The sequence below is a fragment of the Leiobunum rupestre genome, chromosome 2, assembly GCF_980474605.1.
Source record: "Leiobunum rupestre chromosome 2, qqLeiRupe1.1.hap1, whole genome shotgun sequence".
Classification (NCBI taxonomy): domain Eukaryota; kingdom Metazoa; phylum Arthropoda; class Arachnida; order Opiliones; family Sclerosomatidae; genus Leiobunum; species Leiobunum rupestre.
The window spans coordinates 47164013-47179572 of record NC_143385.1 but is presented as its reverse complement, the minus strand read 5'-3'; the positions used below and the strand labels follow the sequence as shown (position 1 = coordinate 47179572).

The following is a 15560-nucleotide window of genomic DNA, read 5'->3' as shown; positions in this document are numbered from 1 at the left end:
AATAAGCCTTAATGTTAATTAATTCTCACATATGTTTTTTAATCAATATCAGTAGAAAATAATTTTATTTAACTAAAGAGATGTGACGTTAAAAGTTTTAGAAATCCCTTATTGCTCCCCTTGTTTTTGGTCAACATTTCTTTAAGAGGGTGTTTAATTTTAATATTTTACAAATTTAATAATTTTTACATCAAAATCAGTATATTTTAACGATAAGTAGGTTATTTTAACACTTGTCTCCCAAAAGCATTTTGAAAAACGTTCCACATAGAAATTCGGTTATTTTGTCAACTGAAATTATTAAATTGAAAAGATTAGAATTTGAAGCGACAACGCAACGGCATTAGGTCAAAGCGACAATTTTGGTGGTCTGCGTGTGTCGAAAAGTAAAAATTATTGTAGTGTACCAAAATTAATTTCGAGTAGTTGTCAGATGATATTATTAAAGGATTTGCATCAATCTCTTTAAAATGACAAATCTTTCTAAATGGAATGGGAGCCACAAACACAGCACTGACCACACAAGGAGAACGCAACCAGGCAAAAGTCGTGCATTTTCTTGGGTACATTTTTCATTAGTTAGACGCTTTAGCGCCTGCTGCCGTCGGAAGGGAAAATTCGGAAATTGCCTTCCCCCTTTCCGTAAAACGTACAGCGTAAAGGCTCGTCCAATGAAATTTTTACTCAACAATGCGTTAGCGTGTTTAAAGGCTAGCTGCGTTCTCCTTACTCCTAGCTGTTGTTTAAGATCAGTGTGGCTTAAATATTCAAGAGCTGAAACACCTTCTTGGTTAATGTACATTAAAACACCTATGCAGTGCTTGCATTTCATACTTTTTCCCGCTTTACAGGTCGGCTGCCCCATGGCAAAACCTTTTAACCACCAAATTTTTGAAAAATTAGATTTTTACGCATCAGTATTACTAAGACATGTACAAAAGTACTGTAAAAGTTTCAGGTAAAAGTTATAAATATTTAACTATTTATGACTTAAAAAATGGTTTTGGATTTTATAATTTTCGCATTAAAAACCACGTTAAAATCTTATAACTTAGGTTTTGAAAAAGTCAAATATCTCAAAACTACGATCGTGTTGGTTAAAAGGTTTTGCCATGGGACAGCCGAGGTGCACTCAATAGTAAATCCACCTTATCCTTTCAAATAGCAAGTTATTTCGTGTGGGTCACCTTGCAAATCGATAGTCTTCAGACATAGAGCTATAACTCTTAAGCTTTACTCACTTCGTTATGAAATGCCACAAGTAATAACGTTTTTACTATTAAATACCTGTTCGCCCTCAACTAAAAACCTTTTACTTTATCTGGCTTTTAAAATCTACATACTTTACGATAGAGTAAAAAGAAATATTACTGTTTTCATAATTTGCTGCTTTAGTTTTAAAATTTCCCTCGTCCGTCTCCATATCGCTGCTAAAATGAACCCCGGTATCATCCACCCATTACGCTCAGACACTAGTGTACCCTATATTCCGTGGCGATAGCGAATTATGTTCATTTCAAATATTTTGAACTTGTCTCTCACTAATGGCATTATTAACCGGCCAAAAAAATTAGCGGCGCTTATAAATCGCGAACAGACAGCAATTTGGGTAACTGTGGACTGATTAAGAAAAAACATTATTGGAATGCAAAGAAGGCATAAAAAATCCGTGGAATGAGATACAATATCTTTATACTCACTAATATCTTGAATGAAGTTGCCTGATGGCATACCACCTGAGGCAGTGTCGCCAGATTCCTCACCACCGGAGGCTTTGTCGCCAGATTCCTCCCCACCGGAGGCTGTGCCGCCAGATTCCTCACCACCGGAGGCTGTGCCGCCAGATTCCTCCCCACCGGAGGCTGTGCCGCCAGATTCCTCACCACCGGAGGCTGTGCCGCCAGATTCCTCACCACCGGAGGCTGTGCCGCCAGATTCCTCCCCACCGGAGGCTGTGCCGCCAGATTTCTCACCGGTCGTTTCATCCTGGGCATTTACAGTCGAGCTGAATACGGCCAGCCCGAAAAGAGCGAAGACTAACACGACTGAAAACTTCATTTTCTCTATAGATGGACGGTGGAGTTGTTGGTTCGCTTGGATGTCCTCTGATTCGTGACGAACGTTCCGAATGATCGTTGTTCCTCGCGCAGCAGCATTTTATAACTCTATGTGTAAAAATCAAACGCCCCTTTAATTGCACGCTTTCGAATTTCGGTTTATGCCTGTGCGTTGCCCAACCATTATCTTTTCGACATTCTCGTTAGTACATGTAACTATATGCTGTACAAAAGCCAGTTCATTATTCTTTTAAAAAATTTTCTTTTTCAGAAGGGACAGATTAAAAAGGACTTGGGGCCAATTTGCCATTAATCAGAATAGACTTAAGCCTGGGGACCGGAAATTGGCCAAAGGTTAAGCCCGGGTGGTTGTTCATCTACCAATGACTATGACAACGCTACGATTCCCCCTGCGCACGGAATTACGGTTTCTTTTACACAATTGCATTCTTACCATTACTAAATTTACGTTAACAATTTTACCAAGCGTTGCTGCATCTAGCTACGTTGCTAATACCAACCGATTCATCCGCCGCATGAGCCCCGTGGTATTCCTGAGATAACGTTGAAAAAAACTAGGTTAGGGCCAACAGCGGGTTAAATATGCGAGGGAGTCGGAGGGACAACAGCGGGTTAAATATGCGAGGGAGTCGGAGGGACAACAGCGGTTTAAATATGCGAGGGCCAACAGCGGTTTAAATATACGAGGGCCAACAGCGGTTTAAATATGCGAGGGCCAACAGCGGTTTAAATATGCGAGGGCCAACAGCGGTTTAAATATGCGAGGGCCAACAGCGGGTTATATATGCGAGGGTCAACAGTGGTTTAAAGATGGCCGTCCCTTTCAGATTTGCTCGTGTTCACTTTATAGATCAAGTGCAGTAGTAACCCATGCTTGTTGTTAAACGAATTAAATTAACATAATATTATATTTTCTTATTTGGTACTTTCGATATCAGTAAAACACGTCTGAAGGGGCATGAACCGGAACTAGGTACCATATCCGGCTTGGTTTTAACCGCGGAATTAGTATGTTTATAAATTCCGTAATAATTTTGTGAAGTAAGTTGTAGCCATAATTTTTGCAAAAAGGTGGCGTCGAGGGTTAAAGGGAGTATAACCTTTTCGGGAATTTGGGGCAATCGAGGGGTCGGTCATTTGGCCAAATCCCGTACAAAATTTGGAAAAAAATCCACAAATCCAAAATCCAAGAATTTTGCTCCCATAGACTTTGTATGACAACTCCACAATAACAAATCCTGGATTTTTAAAAAATCCAACATCCCGTACACAAAACAGGCAAATGTCCGACCCCTCGGGGGCAATACATAATTCCCTCACCTCATTTTTCTGACCACGTGTTATACGTAGTGCGAAATACAGTGGTTTTTGAGGAATTATCCCACTAAAAGTATCCCCGCTTTGGTAGAGCTTTAATTTCGGATATCTACTAGACCACCTTTCGTGAATCTAAAACTACGTACCTCATTATTAAGAAATTATATTTGATTAAATATCCAAACTATTATGAAAATAATTAATTTATAGCTCGGATATTGTTGTTGATATGTTAATTAAGGGTGCATTTAAAAAATAAACACAAAATATGAAACAATAAAGGTTTCAAGTGAGAAAACCTCTTCAGGGCGGGAACGCTTCCACTAATTGAAGAATTTGGGGTTTCTACTATCGTTCTAGACTAGCGCCATCAGCGAGAAAAGAGAGAAGCTATGACGCACCCTACCCAACAAGGAGGGTTTTACTCCCTTTAAGTTGACAATACTCTTTTGGGAGGATATTAGCGACGGAAACGAGTCTAGGTGGCGCAACGGCGCTATCTTCTCCGAAGTAGTGCCTAAGATCTAGGGTCCGCTACAGACAAATTAAAAAGTCATAAGAACGTTTTTTTTTAAATTAACTTATCGAAATATAAGCAAACGATGCTAAAATTATATGAAAGTGCAATACAGGGTGGCCCAATTTGTTCTGACCAGGCATTTTTCTCAACAACTATTTGAGATATAATCTTGAAACTTTCAGGGTATGAGATTTGCGTTGGGAACGTTTCAAATTTTAAATTTAAAAACAATCGAATAACTTTTCCCTTTTTTTCAAAATTTATTTTTTGACCGATAGGTGGTAGAAACACTTTTCAATGAGAAAGTTGAAGAGTTTACATGAAAACCTACAAATAGCGTTGGTTTGATCGAAATCGACCTATTTTATCCCTAGATAATGAGGTCAGAAGAAAACAGTTTGGCCCAGGGGCGTAGGAACCCCCTATAATTTTTCTGGGAGGAGCAACTAATGTTATTGCCCCCTCCAACTTTTTGGTCAGTTGAAATCTTCAAAACGCTCAAATTCCCATTTTAAAAGCATATAAAGCTTATAGAACCTCAACTGTGTTTAAATTTTGAACAGTCTTTTCAGGCCAATTTACGTAGTGGTAAAAAGTACACATGCATTCGGAGAAGCTACACTCCATTAAAAATTCAAAACCATTCTCCAGACCCGTTTCCGTTTCTCTTTGCCCCCTCCGACTACTAGAACGTTCCTACGCCCCTGGGTTGGCCATAGCAACAAATGAGAGAACGATAAACCGGTCTAATTAGACCTGGTAAATCAACAAAACATGTTTCTTCATAGTTGATTTTTACAAAGGTTTATTTAGTATTTAAACCAAAATAACCCGCAATAACGATCAGTCTGAGTGTTGCATGTTCGCAATGCCTGTGTATTCCGCTGAACAGCGCGCTTTCATGGTCGAATTAATTTATGGAAAAGCCCATCAAAACGCTCGTAGGGTATGTCAACTTTTCAGAATACGGTTTCCAGACAGATTTCCCAGTCTCAACGCTGTTCTCGGCGCTGTTCGAGATTTCCGAAACCATGGTGATGTCAATCCAAGATACCGAGGAGCTGGTTGTCAAAACGTCGACGACGAAGAGCTCGTTTTAGCGTTCTTCTCGGCACATCCTTATGCAAGCATTCGAGGTGCAAACGTAGAGTTGGGTGTACATGTATCGCGGCAGACGGATTGAACCATTCTGGTAATGTCCCAACCTTTTCTTCGTTAGAAGTGATTAAAATGCTTTTGTTGGATTCGATAGAACTTGTTTATCGTTCTCTCATTTGCTAAACAACCCTTTGGCCAACCTGTTTTTTTCTGACCTCATTATCTAGGGATAAAATAGGTCGATTTCAATCAAACCAACGCTATTTGTAGGTTTTCACGTAGGTTATTCAACTTTCTCGTTGAAAAGTTTTTCCTACCACCTATCGGTAAAAAAATAATTTTTGAAAAGAAAGGGAAAAGTTATTCGATTGTCTTCAAATTTACAATTTGAAACGTTCCCAACGCAATTCTCATACCCCGAAAGTTTCAAGATTAAATCTCAAATAGTTGTTGAGAAATATGCCTGGTCCGAGGAAATTGGGCCACCCCGTATAATTATTTATAAAATCAAATTTACGAATAACGATGAGAAAAATACTAATAGCGTCTGTCTTCTGAGAACTTTCTGATTGAGGGTTTTGTAATGAAGCATTTACCCACTTCTGGCTCGTGACCTCCGAAAAATGGTCCTCCATCGGTCGCTGTATTGTCCTATCAACAGCGCGTCATTAAAGTTGGTCGTTGTCTTATATATAGTTGGTTACTATGGTAACTATGGCGCTAATTGTTTCAGAGTTCCGGCAAGAAGTGTGTAAACGCTATTGAATAGTCTAGAGCCAAGAGCGGTGTCTCGCTGACGAGTATTTGTTGAACAAACTACTTAAAACCACTGGTGTGCCCAGAAATTCATGAACCGAAATTATCAGCGAACAAATTTTTTTCGGGCGGCAATTTTCCCGTGTGACAGGGGAGGGTTAAATAGGGAGGCCTAGTTAATTTTCCGCCTCCCGCGACTACAGAGAAAATTTCGAATGCACCACGCCATCTAGTGAGGCTAAGATAAATTATTTCATCGAAGAAAATCGTGAGCAACGTGGTCTGCAAACCTAGGCTTAGCCGTGTTTTGTTTTTGATAGAGGTCAGTGGAACTGTGGAACGCGGTAGCTGCAGCTAAAAGTAAATAAATTTAAACCTTTTTAACTATTCTTACCAGACCATTTATGTATGAAAGAGCAGAGAAATACTTAAGTTTTATTAGAATTAGAAAATATACAAATTTCTTAATGGAGCTACTTAAGATATATGAAACCCAGATAAAAATATTTAGGCCCGCAGTAGTAAAGAATATGGGAAGACCAAAGAAACAGAAGGCTACGGAAGAAGAAGAAACTGAAATAAACCACGAGAAAAGAGCTAGTAGAAATAAGAAATAAAAATGATGATTTCGTTTACGAGTAAGGCTACATTTACGTTGCTATTCAGATTTATATTTCAAATAAAACAAGTACAATTATTTTAACAAAATAATACAAATATTTATTGTTTATAATTCTTAACGTAGTCAAGTTAGTCTAGTTTTTATTAGTCGTTAACTGGGCTTCATTAATTAATAACAACTGATTACGATGATATTTGTTTGAGCTATTCTTTCCTTGGACGTTGCTTCTAATGGTGACAGCCTTTCTTCCACTGACACATGACGCACTTGTCATTTTTCCCCAGCAGCATATTTCATTTATTTGTTTTTCGAGAAAGTTTCGCCGCGGAGGTGGGGAGGTTTCTCTTTTCGAGGAGGGGAAGGTAGCACGCGGCCACTGGGGGGAAAACTGGGAACTTGCCTCCCGTGTTAGAGGAACAGGACGCTGATAATTTCGGTTCATGTATTTCTGGTGTGCCTAAATTAAGACCATACCTAATATTTTACGTACAACATGTTAGATAATGAGAATAAGAACCTCTTTAAAATATCTTTTAAAACAGTGTACGTTTTCTTTACATCACTGGCAGCGCATCCTGAAATGGGTATCACGTGTATTTTGGGATTCTGTATCTAAGACATTGAATATTACCATGAATCGATTTAACCCATGCAGGGGCGTAGGAACCAGGGGGGTAAGGGGGCAATACCCCTCCCTAGAATTTTTCTGGTAGGAGCAACTAATGTTATTGCCCCCTCCAACGTTTTGGTCAGTTGAAATCTTCAAAAGACTCAAATTCTCATTTTAAAACCATAAAAAGCTTATAGAACCTCAATTGTATTTAAATTTCCCGCCAATGTACATAGTAGTAAAATGTACAAATGCATTCGGAGAAGCTACACTCCATTCAAAATTCAAAACCATTCTCCAGATCCCTTTTGGTTTCTCTTTGCCCTCTCCAACTTCTAGAACGCCCCTGAACCCATGCACATCCAACTCTATCATTAGCCGAGGTTCACTCCGAGAGAACGTCGGGCGGAGCCTATTTTCGCACCACACGAGTGATTTACTGCTTTAAGCCAATAAGAAGGAACTCGGAAATGATGTCATTTTAGCGCAAGATAGTTTACGAGGGCAGAATAGCCGCGAATTTTTAAAATTTTTGTAGAATAAAAATACAAACTGAAGGTATGTAACTCCGATCTTTTGAAAACGAATCTATCGAGTGCCTAGGAGGTTTTTAGAAACTTAAATATACAGACTATCTCTGAAAAGCTAAGCATCGCGATGCATCGGTGATATTTTTGAAGAAAACCCGAGTCAGTGTTTGCCATATTATTATTAAATAATAAATGATCTGTTTGTATTTTATTATAATAATAACTAATCTAATAATAATAATATTAAATAATGATAAATACTGCAAAAAGAAACAGAAACGCGCCATTGTAGGAACTAACGCTTCGACTGCTTATAAATAAAAGTTGAGTTCTACTTCGGCTACGTCATTATAAATTGGCTCCGCCCCACGTGTCACCGGAAGTGAACTAGGGCATTCCGGTTGAATATTCATGGGTTAAATCAGGAATCCATACCTCTAGTTGGAATGCTTATCCTGCCGTATCGCGTATGGTAAGATATCTCTGACGGCTTTGGCCCCGCCTACGAGACAAAAAATCCCCTCTGCGCGCGCTCCCCTCTCACGTTGTTGTTTGCCAAGTTGACATAGTTACGTCAAAAAACCCTTCAGCCATATCGATACGAAAATCTGCCGCGATAACCATTCCAAGTAGAGGTATGGATTCCTGGTTAAATGGATCCATGGTATAACTTGTAGTTAAAAATGTTCAATTAGAGAACCTCCAATCACTAGAATTTGTGCTATTTTAGTAGAGCCTCAAAACCACTATTCCATTTCTGTCAGCTATTTATAGCAGCGGTAGCAATTGATTCTGATTTCAGTATATTTGGGGCTCCTTCAATGTGACATTTAAAAAGGGACGAGTTCTGTTGTACGATTCGCAATCAATAATATTTCATTTACACCCAGCGTTTCAAAGGGTTAAAATTTACAGGGATTTTAAGAGAATATAAAATACCAAAAATGCTTTAGCGTTTTCGTAAAATTTATCTGTCGTGGCACCGTTATCCGCGTTGAGAAATTTTTTCGGTTGCATCTACCCTATTTCAACATCAAATGCGACATGTGTCTAATTACAGTCCGCTTCGCAACGCTACATCGCAATTATCAGCGTACGTTGAAGATATAATTTCAAGTGGAGCACGCCATTCAACGTGGATCCAACGTGTAAAAGTACTCTAGCATTAACTAGTTAAACTTTTCAAACCACGTCTTCTGCATTTTTTGGAATTAACTAGTCCACGAACAAAAGACTTGAAGAAATTTTTGACAATCCTTAGCCAGGAAAAGGATATTCCTGATTACGGGACGGTTATGAAATTAAGATGTCCTTACAAGGAGACATCCCGAAGTGTAACCCACCGATTTTGTTCAAACTCGTGGGATTGGTAGACCTTCATGTATAATGAAAAATGCTAAAGGGAATTTATTCAAAGGGCAACAATAAATGTTTTTGTCAACACAAAATATTAATTTTTCCCATTGAAAATAACATGGGATTTTGACCTCAAATTGATCAAAAGTTGTTCAATTTTGATGTTTTTTTTGTAAATTTTTATCTATTTTTTCTATTTTTGGCATTTTCGAAATTTCGAAATTTGTAAAATTTTTTTACAGGGCGGTCCTAGGAATAGGTCAGAATCCCATGTTATTTTCAATGGGAAAATATCCATTTGTTGTTGTCAAAAACATTTTTCGTTGCCATGGCAAAACGGTTGCTCAATGAATAAATTCCCTTTAGGATTTTTCAAGTTACATGAAGGTCTACCAATTCCCCGAGTTTGAACAAAATCGGTGGGTTACACTTCGGGATGTCTCCTTGTTAGTACCATTTACCTCTATCTAATTATCAAAGTTGTCCTTGGAAATGGGAATCATTTACCCTAACACCTCTAGTTATCCAACTGGTCCTAGACACCAATAATCTAACATTTCTAATTATGAAATTGCTCCTTTTAACCAGTGCCCCGGTCTCATTGGTTGCTTCAATCGGTCCACTCTCAGAAATCGCCCATGAGAACTCTAAATCTATAGTCCTCGATTTAGGTAATTTTGTTCTAAACTAAATGAGAGAGTAAAAGGGTATTGGAATTAAATAAGGCGGTCTTGATACCGTTGACCCTTAAATCTTTGAGACCAGTGCTTCTTGTTACCATTAACCTAACATGTATAACTATCGCAGTGACCCTTGGCCATAGTGACGTTTAATGCGAATTCTAAATATACCTATTTCGCCCTGTCTATTTACCACAGTGGTACATAGCGTAACCTCGCGGCCAAAGCTATTTACCACCTACACGGTTCAAGTACAGACTTTCGGTGGTAACTAGTCTCACCAATGATGGAGGCAAATTGCCACCCTAAATCTGACGTTTCTCCGCTTCGGTGGTAAAAGTTTCGTGCTATTTTCCCCTGAAAGTCGGGTTTGCATTTTAATTCGAATTAAGATAATGAGTGTTCATAATACGAATAATTTTAATTTCAGCTAATTACATTTTTTTTAAACTTATGGTGGTCAAAATTCGATAATCTTTTGATAAATTTATAAAATTTTAATTACGGTTTGATCAGTCGTCTTTTCGAATAGACATTTTACGTAAGGATATTTACCGAGAAATGCAGGGGGTGTTCATATAGATCAAATTTACTTAAAAAATTATCAATTATTCTCCATTTTAGCTTACTTAAGTTTTAGTTGAAGTAACTAAATTATCAAGTAGGCGCCGTCTATAAAGATTACTTACTTTGTAATTCTATCGCCTTTTAAATATTAAATTTTCGACCTTACGTAAGTATTTATTTATCTTTGTTCGGCTTATCATTAGCGAGACCTACAGGGGTCATGCATACTGACCGAAAATTTCAATGATCTGGCAAGGATTCTATATTTTTAGAAGGATAGGAAGTGATGGCGCTTTCGCGCCGGGAAGAAAACGCGTGACTGCCCAGTACCTCCTTCCCAAAATTACCCAGCCAAGGTCAAATATCGCTACCGTGAAGGCGCCAAAGCCCATTTCGCCGTTGAGCGATTTGGCCTTGGGGCTGAGTAAAAGCGGTAAAAGTGTCGTCACTCTTTTTTAAAACTCCACGCTCTTCCCGCCAGGCCGTTTATACAGGGGAACCAAGTCACTTCCTATCCTTCTAAAAATGTAGAATCCTGGTTCTGGTTTTTAACAATAATTTTTATAGCCTCCTTCATTGGTGAGACTATTTAGTATTTACCTCCGACTTTCGGGGGTAAATAGTCTTAACCGCGCGATTGAGACTATTTACCTCCGACTTTCGGTGGTAAATAGCGTGGCCAAAGCTATTTACCACCGAAAATCGAAAGTAAATAACAACGGCATATCTTTTACGGTTACAGGTTCAGTAGCGTACAAGCCCTGTTCTAAAATGGTACAGCAGTACCGGAACAGATTTGAGTTGCTTTGTCAAACTCTGTTTTTGTAACATCTAATTTTTATTTATTTTATTTTTTTTAATTTAATTTATTGATGCTTGTTTAGTTACATATTTGTACATTAATAAATATCGCATCTTCCCATTGGCCATATGAGCAAATATTGCTCGTGCATGGCCGAGAAATATTAGAGTACAATTGACTTTTATTTTTTATTTTTTTTTGACATCCACACATCGGTGTCGACCCAAGGCCTTAGACACCAGCACTCAATAACTGATTAATCAGGGCGAGATATGTGTAACGGCCACGCCAACGGGGGGAAACGTGGGGACAGAGGTGGGGACACCCGTGGCGGAAGTATGCCGACCACCCGTTGGGGGATTGGTGGTCCTCCTCACACGGCCATCCACAAACTCTGCCTCCCGGACGCCTGGGATTACAGGAGTGAGCCACTACTCCCGGCTATTGACTTTTATTTGGAATATACATTATAAAGCCGTAAATTATAAATTAAGAAATAATTTTATGTATACATTCAAGAATTCATAACATTTTTTATATTATCGATCCCGAAATTAATCAACCATACATTCAACAAGGTTACAAAAGATTTTACAGTAGTACACTTTTTAATATTTTTATCTATTTTATTGTATAATTTTGGACCCAAAAAATTTAGGCCTATATGGTTTTGACCGAGGGTTTTTAACATTTTTCACCAGTCACATTTTGGCTAGTTACACTTCTAGTATCATATCTTATGTTGGGGGGAGCAATAGTATCTTTTATCTTACACTAAATACTTTAAAATCTCGATATAGATTAATAGTTGGATAAAAATTATCTCTCTTAAGGCAAATTCTCAATATTTTTCTCTGTAATGTTTCTAATTTTTCGATAAAAGTACTATAAGTTCCCCCCCAACCTATAATTCCATAAGATAAAATTGAAAATACAATCGCAAAATATACACTTTTTAGCCATTTTATAGATAAAAAATTTCGCAATTCATAAAATTTTGGCAGGCAGATTCTTATTTTTTGTATCAGGCTATTAATATGACAGTCCCATTTTAGTTTTTCATCAATAGTTATACCTAAGTATTTGATTTTAGAAACTTTATCTATTTTTAGGCATTCTGAGGTATAGTCAAATGTAAGTCTGTCAGGGTGATATCTCTACTCGAAAAACATAAATATTTGGTTTTATCAACATTTAGAGTTAATAAGTTGTCATTAAGCATTTTATATACTTTTGATATACCCGTTTGTGCCATGTATTAGCTATAAATAACAGAGTAGTGTCATCGGCAAAGGATATCACCCTACCATTAATGTCAATATTACAAATATCATTGATATATACTAGGAATAACACAGGACCTATTACAGTACCTTGGGGGAGTCCATAAGTTAACAATTCAGTATCACTTAGGGTATTATTTATTTTTGTTAAAGTTTTTCGTCCTGATAAATAATTTTCAAACCATTTTAATGAATTTATAACAAAGCGACAATCAACTACATAAAGAACCGAGATCGATCGACACGAAAACTTGGTAGTGTTCCCTTTCCGTAGGTACTCCAGTGTAATGAGGTAAAGCCTACAAAATATCTGTAGGGGCTACTTAGCGTCACTAGCGCCATCCGTGGTAGAAAAATATTTCGCCAAATAGAAAATAGAAGTGATTGAACCCTCTCTCTACAACCCTGCTCTAGTTATAATGCTATTTAATCAACGTCAATCTAACTTTCGAATACAAACGGTGTTGACTTTTTTACAATGTTTCCGATTTTATGTGATAAGATCCATATTTAGTCACTGAATAGTAATCATGATCCTGATTCAACTATTTCTAGTGGTAGAAGCAAAAACGTCAAATGATGTTCCCACTAGGTGAAATAAATTCCGAATTGTGATTCTGAACTCCTCAGTACAATTTTCCCAAATTCGCATCTCGAACTCGAATTCAAACTCCTGGAGGTTATGCTACCCATTCCAAAATTTGAACTATTCTCGAATTTGCATTGACAAATCAATTTACGGGAATCTTCTTTTTGATTTAGAAATAACTAATTCGTTCGATTTAGCTTCAAAAACCGGAACTTCTTTCCCCCGAACAAAGCCTTAGCAGATCTCTAGAGCCACGATCGTATCAACGAATTGGGGAAAGCCTACTCAGAAGAAACGGTTTCTAATAACAGATCACCATGCGAAAGCTTCGAACGTATTAAAATATATTATCTGATATTATACGGGCTGAAGCTAACGAGTGAAATTGATGCGAAAAAAATCGCGATTTTGCTCACCACTGATTAGATCAAGTGATAAGTTTCTTCAAAATTACAATTGTTTCCATTATAAAGAATTCTGAAATTTCTGCCTTATAGATGGCGATATTGTTTCAATGTTTTCCAAACCTCGATTGCCTAGTTTGGGCGCTCAATTAAATGACGAGCGTTACCAGATGTTTGAAAGAAACGCCCTTGTGCAACTGAATGTTTTTTCATACTTAAGTTTTTGAAAACATTTAAGAGACACTACGTTAAGTTTAATAAAAACCACCTAATAAATTACTTTTTTGTTAAGGTTTTGCTTTTTTACCACCTTTTTCTTATGGACTTTTGTACCTTTTCGCGTCATTTAAGAGACACTAGGCCTACCGAGACGTACAATTGTAGGAGCTAAGGACCCGTCTCCCAACTTATAATTATGTCCACTAATAAAACCTCTAACGTTTTCTCGATCTCGGCGGTCTTCAATTCCTCAAAAAATAGGGATACCCATCATTCGGTTTTCTTTCACGCATGCGCGTTAAATCGACTATTTCGATGCTCACAAAGACTATAAAGCCATTGAAAGTTACAAATCTAAATAGTCCGTTCTCGTTAAGTTATTTATTTCGTCATTGCCAAAAAATTGACATTGAATATCTTAAGCATGGATGGAATAAAGAACTAGATAGCATACCCTCTTTTGAAGCGTATAATATAGAGTCACCCTATATAGGTAAAACATGTGTCTTCCAAAATGGCGACTATGGTACTCTGTAAATATCTGCTTAGTGCCAGTAAAGTAGGAACAATATAGGAGAGAGACGGTTTCCTTACATGCGTCAAGAAATAGTAGAGAGACGGTTTCCCTCTACGCGCAGAGAAATAGGAGACAGATGGTTTCCCTACGTGCCAAGAAATAGGAAACATACGGTTTCCCTCTACGCGCCAAGAATTAGGAGACAGACGGTGCTTGCTTATTCTCATATTATCCGCTTAACTTCGCTCTTACCTCTAGCAACTAACCCGCCTGATATTTCCGCGCCTAACACTCAACGCCACTCAATGGCGTTTGTCACACAACGCTCTTCCCGTTCCAACCCGTCTCCATCATTTTGACTGTGTACCCGACGAATAATTGTCCTTTTTGCAATACTCCTGGCGACATCGTCCACATGTACTACGCTTGCCCGATGGTTACGGCCATTCTGAGGGACGTTAATTCCTTGCTATCAAAATTATTTGGTCATTCTCATTGTCTTTCTCATTATTGGTTTCTAAAAACCGACTTTCGGCGTCATCGTGCGTGTAATTTGGCTTCTGTCCTTTTAAAAGACACCCTAAATCGTACCGCTCTGCAAGACGGCTACTCGACTCTCTCTCTCAAAATCGTACCAATAATCAAACTGCGAAAATTATCTTTAATCGTTTCCGACGCCGTTTCATTTCTCGAATTCAATTGGCCCGTCCTCGGGCAACAAATCACAATCAAATTAATGATTTTATCTCTACTTGGTGTGTCAATATTGATGAATTAGATAAATTTTTGTAGCATGATTTTTCTTATTGTAAATATTCGCTTTTTTATCCTCATGGTATAAGTATTTTTATCTTTAAAATTGTACAAACCATTTGATTTTCAACCATTGTAATATTGTATATTAACCGTTTATAACCGAGTATTGCCCTTTCGTTTAATTTTCACGTAAATTGTTTTAAATTCCATTTGATTTAAAAAAAAAGTATTTTTGCATTTAACAGTTGTAATTCTTATATTGTTGTTGCTTTAATAAAGCCTTTTATACACTCTCCTATTTCTTGGTGCGTAGAAGGAAACCGTCTCTCTCTATTTCTTCTTATTTCTTCGCGCGTAGAAGGAATCCGTCTCTTTCCTATTTCTTTGCGCGTAGAAGGAATCCGTCTCTTTCCTATTTCTTTGCGCGTAGAAGGAATCAGTCTCTTTCCTATTTCTTTGCGCGTAGAATGAATCCGTCTCTTTCCTATTTCTTTGCGCGTAGAAGGAATCCGTCTCTTTCCTATTTCTTTGCACGTAGAAGGAAACCGTCTCTTTCCTATTTCTTTGCGGGTAGAATGAATCCGTCTCTTTCCTATTTCTTTGCGCGTAGAAGGAAACCGTCTCTTTCCTATTTATTTGCGCGTAGAAGGAAACCGTCTCTTTCTATTTCTTTGCGCGTAGAAGGAATCCGTCTCTTTCCTATTTCTTTGCGCGTAGAATGAATCCGTATCTTTCCTATTTCTTTGCGCGTAGAAGGAATCCGCCTCTTTCCTATTTCTTTGCGCGTAGAAGGAATCAGTCTCTTTCCTATTTCTTCGCGCGTAGAAGGAAACCGTCTCTTTCCTATTTCTTCGCG

General features: G+C 37.9%; 1 protein-coding gene across 1 annotated transcript; it reads right to left on the bottom strand.

Annotated features, from left to right (window-relative positions):
* Positions 1-218: 218 nt before the first annotated feature.
* LOC149957664 (uncharacterized) lies at positions 219-2099 on the bottom strand. Its single transcript, XM_090164875.1, has 2 exons — positions 1701-2099; positions 219-291 (listed from the first exon to the last, which is right to left on the bottom strand). The coding sequence occupies exons 1-2, from the start codon at positions 2056-2058 to the stop codon at positions 227-229; spliced, it is 423 nt and encodes a 140-aa protein (XP_090021001.1). The 5' UTR covers positions 2059-2099; the 3' UTR covers positions 219-226.
* Between the last annotated feature and the right edge of the window lie 13461 nt (positions 2100-15560).